Source organism: Salmo salar, chromosome ssa23 (genome assembly GCF_905237065.1).
Source record: "Salmo salar chromosome ssa23, Ssal_v3.1, whole genome shotgun sequence".
Classification (NCBI taxonomy): domain Eukaryota; kingdom Metazoa; phylum Chordata; class Actinopteri; order Salmoniformes; family Salmonidae; genus Salmo; species Salmo salar.
The window spans coordinates 1,802,918-1,810,818 of NC_059464.1; the positions used below are offsets into that span (position 1 = coordinate 1,802,918).

Sequence of the window (7,901 nt, forward strand, 5' to 3'; positions counted from 1 at the left end):
CACACACACACACACACACACACACACACACACACACACACACACACACAGGCCAGGATTCAATCCCAGGTTATAGGAATTTCAGCTTTTAACGGCAATGTTCCTGCTTTTGCGGAGATCGTAATCACAGTAAATGTTGCATATGTCGGCTCAATTGGAAATTGCCTTTAAAAGCCGCAATTCCTATAACCCGAGATCAGATTGAATCCCAGCCACACACACAAAAATGGACCACATATTTCAACCGCAAATGTTGCTGTCACTGCTGTGTCTCTGTATTCACGCACACACACACACAGTCAAGGGTCAAGCCACAGAGCTTAATGGAGAGGTGGTTAAACTGGCAGCTGGTAACTGCCCACTGGACACACACTGGTTCAATCATCGAAATTACGTTGAACCAACGTGGAATAGATGTTGAATTGGGTAATTGTCAGCGTCCCAAATGGCGCCCTATTCCCAATATTGTGCATCCCTTTTGACCAAGGCAGAGAGAATAAAGGAGACAGCATCGGTCAAAATCGTGATTTATGACCCTATGTCAGGCTGGGTCGTACATGCCCAAATAAGGGCATCCGGTATGGACATCCTGGTGGGAAGGTGTCACGTGGTTAGGGTCATATAGTTTTATCCTGTTCTGTCACGTGTTAGAGTGTGTGTTATATCTATATTGCATCTCTTTGAAGTTGTCATGATGATTGATGTGTAGGGCCCTCATTGAACTGGGGGGTTGTGTTTGAACATTTCAAAGAGGATGACCCCACACCCCCCTATTTTATTGCTCTTATGGTTGTTGTCTATGAATTACGAATGTCCGGGGGGTTATGTGTTGGAGGCAGACGTCTTATAAATACGCCCCAGACACACATGCGTCCCCAGAACACTAAACAAGATTTTAAAAATAAAAACCCTGAACATTAAACAGAAAATTATGACTCCTAGGCCAATTCTCGGGGTACTATGCGTCTCTTGTCGCGAACCCAATGATAAAAGCATCGAGGATCTTTGGGGTGAGGCCCCAGAATGTTTTAAAGAGTTTTTGGATACTAGTGATGGCCACATGACATATATGTTCAAACCTGAGGATTCAACGGTGAAGATTTTCACAGACAGCGGCCCCGGACCCCTTTATCATGCAAAAGCCGGGAGTTTTTCTCCTGCACTGCGTATGAGAGAATGGCTTAAGATACGGCTAGCGCTCTGTCAAATTGAACAGGCCCTGAGTGGTACAGCCGTGCCAGGCTATGCTATGGAAGAGAGGGTGGAGGGTCGCTATGATTTACAAGCCATCAGGATCTCTTCAATGGCTTATAGCCCCGACTCCAAAGTGACAATTTTAGCATGTGAACAATTTGATAGTACAAATGCTACCAAGTCTGTAAATTCATATGTATTATCGAAAGCCTGCAAGGATGTGAATTTTTTTATGCCTGTGTTTAGCTTTAAATGGAGGGATTACCCTATATTCATAACCCTGATGAATAAGCTGGACAATCTTTTCAAAAATCGTGAACAATTACGTCGATGGCCGCTTCTATCCTTAAGACACACGGGCGAGAGTCTACAGGCCAGACGTAGGATCTATCCCTGGGGTGAAAACTTACCGAGTCTTGACGCTGGGGAGTTGGACACAGACGGCGTTTGGGGTTCAGTGACAACCCTATAGCCGGGCCCGTTATCCGTAAGAAAGGAACAGTAAAAATGTATTGTATTAATTATTCAAAGGTCTGTACTAAATATTATGAATTAAATAAAAGCTACCCCTTAACGAACGGGAATCTGTCATTTCTTCAAACGTTGTTTATACATAAAAAACATTAATGCGTGTTACAATATTGCACAAGCTGTTTTTAAAAAGGTCTGTACTAAATATTATGAATTAAATAAATGGTTTTAAAGCTGTATCTCACCTTTAACGAGCCATCCCAAGGCAGGGCTTGAGAAAAAAGGAATTCCGGAAAGACGTGTGCGTGCGCAGGGGGTGTGTGCGTGTGAGGGAGGGTAATTGTGTGTGTGTGTGTGTGTGTTTCAAAACAAAAAAGGGGGGTGTGTCTCTGCATGGGGGGGCTTTTGAAACCAGAAAAAGTGTCTGTGTACGTTTGTTTAGGACTGGCACGTGCACAGGGGGGGTGTGTGCGTGTGAGGGTGGGTAATTGTGTGTGTGTGGGGGGGTGTCTCTGCATGGGGGGGGTGCTTTTGAAAACAGAAAAGGTGTGTGTAAGTTTGTTTAGGATTGCCGGCGTCTCTTCAATTGGTCTGGGCACTTTCCATTTTATTACCCCCCAAGCCCTTTCAAATACGTATTTATCTCACCTTCAAACATGTGGGGGCTAAAAAAGTGAAAAAGCCCAGGCATAAGAGATCAGGTCTAGACGAACTCCTACTGTTTAAAACATATGTTATTTTCTAATCAGCGCATATACTAACGGTCCCCCACCCCGGGATATAAATTTACAACGGACACCTCAACGCTATGCTATGAAGCATAAGTGCAATATCGGCAGACCGAATATGTCGAGACACCCGCCTATGGTTTTGGGTCTCTAGACATTCGAGTACTTTATATGGCCCTTTTTTTGCATACAGGATGACGCCCGAAAAAAACGGCACCCCCGCTCTGTAAACTCATTGCAGAATAGTGAAACTAGCCAGACGGTAAGACATCCTATAGCGCACCTCAAAAGACTCCCGGCCAACAGACCGAAGAGTTATCAGGCCAACAGATAATCTCAGAATCGGTCCTAATGGAGCTTTCTGAAGGTGAGTTAGTGAAAATAATATATTAGATTTGGAGAGGTATTTTCAGGGAATTGTATGGATATTAAAAATGTGATATCACTATTCTAAAACTGATGAACAATGATTTTAAGGTAATATGTCAAATGCCCGTATTCTCATATTTAAAAAATGTGTATATTTCGTATATATGTTAATATTATCTAACGTCTGTAGGCTCGCAATCCTTTACGCAGATGCTCCGTGGGCTAGATGATTTGGAACTGAATTTGTCAGAGGGATTCTCAGAATCAAACTGCGTGCAGCGCTGAAAGCAGCCAGTCTCCGTCACACTATTGTATATTGTAAGTTCAATAGTAAAAAAATAAAAAAATAAAAAATAAAAAAAATCCCTAACAATACATTAAAAACAAAAAGTGTGAACCCTATATTAAAAGCTATTTTTTTGTGTTTACAGCGGACAGACCCAAAAGAAGGATCACGGGTGCTTCATGTACTCTGAACGAGGACATCGATGCTATTCTGCCTTTCTGTTCGAACGGGTTTACCCTAACACCACCCAGGAACCAAGCGACATATTTCCGCCCCAAACAGGGCACAACATCGGCGCAAGTGCTTTGCGCAGAATCCCCCAGGCCCAAAAAGTTACTTCTTCAAGAAACGGCCCTACACGGACATGGTATGAAGCCCTTATGTTATTAGTAATACAGAGTTTATTATAATTTATACATTTTTATGATTGAAAATGCTAAAACAATGACAAATAATGTTTTTACAGACTCCTCCCCGGCGTATGACGGCACAGAAGACCATACACACCGAGAACCCGCGGAGGATTTCGGAGCGCCTGACATTCACAATAAAACAATGAAACCGGATGATTTCAATGTTTTAAATGACATTTCACAGGTAGACGACTAAAACGCAAATACGGGCGCTAAAACCAGTTACCGAAATGGACGTGCCTATAATTGAGACAGTTGAAAGCCTTTTGGCGAAAATACCCCCGATCTACTAGCTTTTAATTGAACGGATGAACGAGGGTGGGGTATCAGACATAATTCCAATAGACGAAAATCTATTTTCCCAAATTCCCGCCGACCTAATTGAAATAATTAAACATATGAACGAGTCAGGAACAACATATGAAAACCAATTATCTCAAATCCCGCCAGCCCTAGTTTTTTTAATAAACCAGATGAACGAGAGTCTGAGATCTTCTACACCTGACCCCCCAAGCAGCCCGCTATTAATGCCCCTTTCAGAAGAGTCTGAAACGGAATATGTACAGAAATAAATTCAGCAATACAGAGATTAGACAGTTTTTCAATTTCACATGGGTGAATCAAAATCTCGATTATGCTGTTTTTTACGTGATGATTTTGGATGCTCTGAACGAACTGTTAGAGAGGGCAAGAGATTATGGCGAATTTCGTGATGTCTTACAGTTGGAAATTTTTGGAGATAGCATGCAAAACACTGTATCTCTTATTTTACCCAATGGTGAAGCAGATCTTGAACAATTTATAGCCCTGCTGAAACGACTTGTTCAATCAAATTTATCCATCATAGCCGATAGGTCGCTGGAGCTTGTTGTGCAATTAATAAGACAATCCCTGGGTGGTGGGGGGCAGAGAAGGAAGCTAGATAGCCTAATGCAATCAGAAATCATAAACAATAAAAGGGCATGCCTCATAAACGTTCACAATCACGGTAATAAGCTATGCTTTGCAATAGGCCTAGCACATTTACTAAACCCTGGATGTACGGATCTAGAGGCGTTGCAAAAGGCTAGAGAGCTTCAAAATGCTGTCGGTCTGGGCATGCAGGATGCAGTGGCATTCTCTGACATAGTCAAATTTGAAAACTTTCTGAACATCAAGATTGTGGTTTTGTACCACAGTAGAGCTAATGCTTCTCTCTTGAAATTCCAAAACAACCCCCAAACTCATCCTCAGATCCTGTACTTTTATGTGCAAAACGACCATTACTATGCAGTTACCAACATCGGAGCGTTTTTAGGCGCACCATATGTGTGTCCAGCCTGTCATACCGGCTACACCCGAAAGGGTGGCCACTCGTGCCGTTATAACTGTTCCGTATGTCTGGATGAAAAATGTCCGATGCAGCCCTTAAACCTGACACCCTGTGCCGATTGTCACAGGACATGCCGTTCGGCCTACTGTTACGAAAAACACAACATTGAAACATGGCACCCCAAGGCCTGTAAATCTGTAAGCAGTTGTGATATTAACAGGAAATGTCCAAAATGTCAATGCAATTACAACCTTAAAATAGACAGCCCTAAACCTCATGTGTGTGGAATCATTCATTGCCCAATCTGTAAAGGGCCTTTGAAAAGCAGAGACTCTGAAGTTGTTCAAGATGTGCCCCACGAGTGTTATATTCAACCCTTGGCTGAAGATGAACATTCAGAGAAATACGTTTTTTATGATTTTGAGACTAATCAACAATCAGGGGTTCATTTGCCTATTTTTGTATCTACCATGACTTTCAAGGGGGATAAGTGGTCAGCTGAGGGACCCAATTGTGCACTCCTCTTTCTAAAACACTTCAGAAAACCCCAGTACAGAAACTTTACGTTTATAGCGCACAATTCTAGAGCATATGATTCGTACCTTCTTTTGAACCCTCTGATACAGCAAGGCGTTGCACCCAGTGTCATAGCTCAAGGTAGTAAAATGTTGCGTTTTGTAGACCCCGCTTTCAACCAGAGATACATTGACAGTTTAAGCTTCTTACCAATGAGATTGTCTCAAATGCCTGAGGCCTTGGGTTTTGAGAACTCTGTGAAAGGTTGGTTTCCCCATTTTTACACTATATAGGATCTTATCCGAGACCTGAAATGTACGGTTGTGATCAAATGTCTCCCAAAGAGCGAGAGAGATTCATGACATGGTACGAGACAGTATGTCACAGCACTTTTGATTTCCACAAAGAGATGGAGTCATACTGTGACAACGACGTGGTTATCCTTCGCGAGGGGTGCCTCAGATTCAGAGCAGAGGTCATCAAAGATGCAGGCATTGACCCCTGGAGTTGTACAACTATTGCATCGGCATGCATGAAAACCTATCGTACACACTTTCTACCTCTAGCATCTATAGCTATCCCCTCGCCTGACAACTACCGACGCCAATTTAAGTCATACTCTAGTGGCTCCATTCAGTGGTTGGAGTACTTGGCCCAGGATAAAGACATTTTTATTCAACATGCTTTGAATAGGGGTGAGAAGGCGTTTGGGCCTTATAATGTAGATGGATACACACAGATTGACGGTGTTGAGACCGTGTTTGAGTACAACGGTTGTTTCTTCCACGGGTGTAAATCTTGCTTTGAGCCACAGGCCCTGTGTGTCCTAACCCAAAAGACTTTCGGCGAAATGTACCTAGAGTTTCAAGACAAATGTGAATCTTTACAGGCTACTTATGGTTTGAAAGTGAATGTTATGTGGGAACATGAGTGGACCGCACTCAAAAAGTCTGATCCTCATGTTCGAGCTTTCCTTTCCAGCTTTGACACACCCGAACCCTTGGAGCCACGACAGGCCCTGTATGGAGGCCGTACCAATGCTTTGACCTTGCGGTATGTAGCGCAACCAGACGAGACAATAGGTTATGTAGATTTTACATCTCTTTATCCTCATGTAATGAGTTCCTCGTGCTATCCTATGGGGCATCCTGAAATTATTCACCGCGACTTTGACTTACCCCAAAACTATTTTGGTCTGATCAAAGCAACGGTCTACCCACCTAGGGGTTTGTTTATACCAGTGTTGCCTTACAAGGGACCTCAAGGAAAACTTTTCTTTCCCCTATGTCGCACCTGCAGTGAAAACAACAACCAGGAAAAGCCTTGTGATCACTCAGATCAGGAAAGAGCCCTTACAGCTGTCTGGGTTACACCTGAATTCACAAAGGCTCTAGAGAAGGGGTATCGTGTGGCCAAAATCTTGAAAGTGTGGAACTTTTCCAGGAAATCAGACACTCTTTTTAAAGAGTACATCAAGACCTTCTTGAGATGCAAGCAGATGGCTTCAGGCTATCCTTCATCGGTCACAGATCAAGAGAGCAAAGACAAGTACATTCGAGACTATCACGACAGAGAAGGCATTCTTCTTGACCCTGACAGAATAGAGGTCAACAAGACCAAACGAAATGTGCCGAAATTGTACTTAAACTCGCTTTGGGGGAAGCTTTCGCAGAGATGCAATACGCTAACAACGTCGATCATTAAAGACCCCAAAGAATATTTGGAATTTGTTTTTTCGGACCAATACGAAATTTCACATTTTTCATTCTTGAGTCAAGACATTGCCCTTGTGCAATGGAGACGTAACACGAAGTGGGTTCTACCCCCGGGTAATGTAAATGTGTTTCTTGCAGCATTTACCACGGCCTATGGCCGACTTGAATTGTACGCCCTCATGGAGCAGCTTCAGAGGAGGGTTCTTTACCACGACACAGACTCTGTGGTCTATGTAAGCAAACAGGGTGACTGGAGCCCCCCGCTTAGCAACTATCTGGGTGGTTTAACGAGTGAACTCAAAGATGGCGACCATATCACAGAATGGTCCTCCTGTGGGCCCAAAAGCTATGCTTTTAGGACTAAAGACAATCACGTGGTGTTGAAAGCCAAAGGCGTGACTCAAAACTACGAAAATGCCCCGCGTGTAAACTTGGAATCAATCACACGCTTGGTCGAGGGGTTCATAAACGATCGGAATAGTGACTTGGAGATTTTGAGCTCCTACAAAAAAATTGTTAGGGATAAAAAGGGCTTCCATCTCAGGAATGCCCCACTTACTAAAAGATTCAGGGTAGTCTATGACAAGAGAATGCTTTTACCTAACGGGACCACACTGCCCTTTGGCTACTGACTTATGCTACAAGCCCCAGTGTGTCTTAAAGCTTAAGATATAATGGCTGCTGTAGAAGGTTTTGACCCCCGGTTGCAACTACCATTTTTGGCCTTAATCACAGGCCCCTCCAACAGTGGTAAAACTTGTTTTGTAAAAAGTATTTTAGAGAATTCTGAACATGTGTTATCTCAGAAGCCTGACAATATTGTGTGGTGTTATTCATGTTATCAACCTATGTATGATGAATTGTTGAAGAAAATAAAAATCAAGTTTGTTGAAGGAA

General features: G+C 43.0%; 1 protein-coding gene across 2 annotated transcripts; it reads left to right on the forward strand.

Annotated features, from left to right (window-relative positions):
• Nucleotides 1–2,620: 2,620 nt before the first annotated feature.
• LOC123729868 (uncharacterized) lies at nt 2,621–7,901 on the forward strand. 2 transcript variants are annotated; one of them, XM_045706394.1, is made up of 4 exons: nt 2,621–2,760; nt 2,953–3,080; nt 3,194–3,415; nt 3,515–7,901. In XM_045706394.1, the coding sequence occupies exon 4, from the start codon at nt 5,603–5,605 to the stop codon at nt 7,634–7,636; it is 2,034 nt and encodes a 677-aa protein (XP_045562350.1). In that variant the 5' UTR covers nt 2,621–2,760; nt 2,953–3,080; nt 3,194–3,415; nt 3,515–5,602; the 3' UTR covers nt 7,637–7,901. The 2 variants fall into 2 exon arrangements, with proteins under 2 accessions (XP_045562350.1, XP_045562351.1); XM_045706395.1 differs by having other exon boundaries at nt 2,626–2,760; nt 2,973–3,080.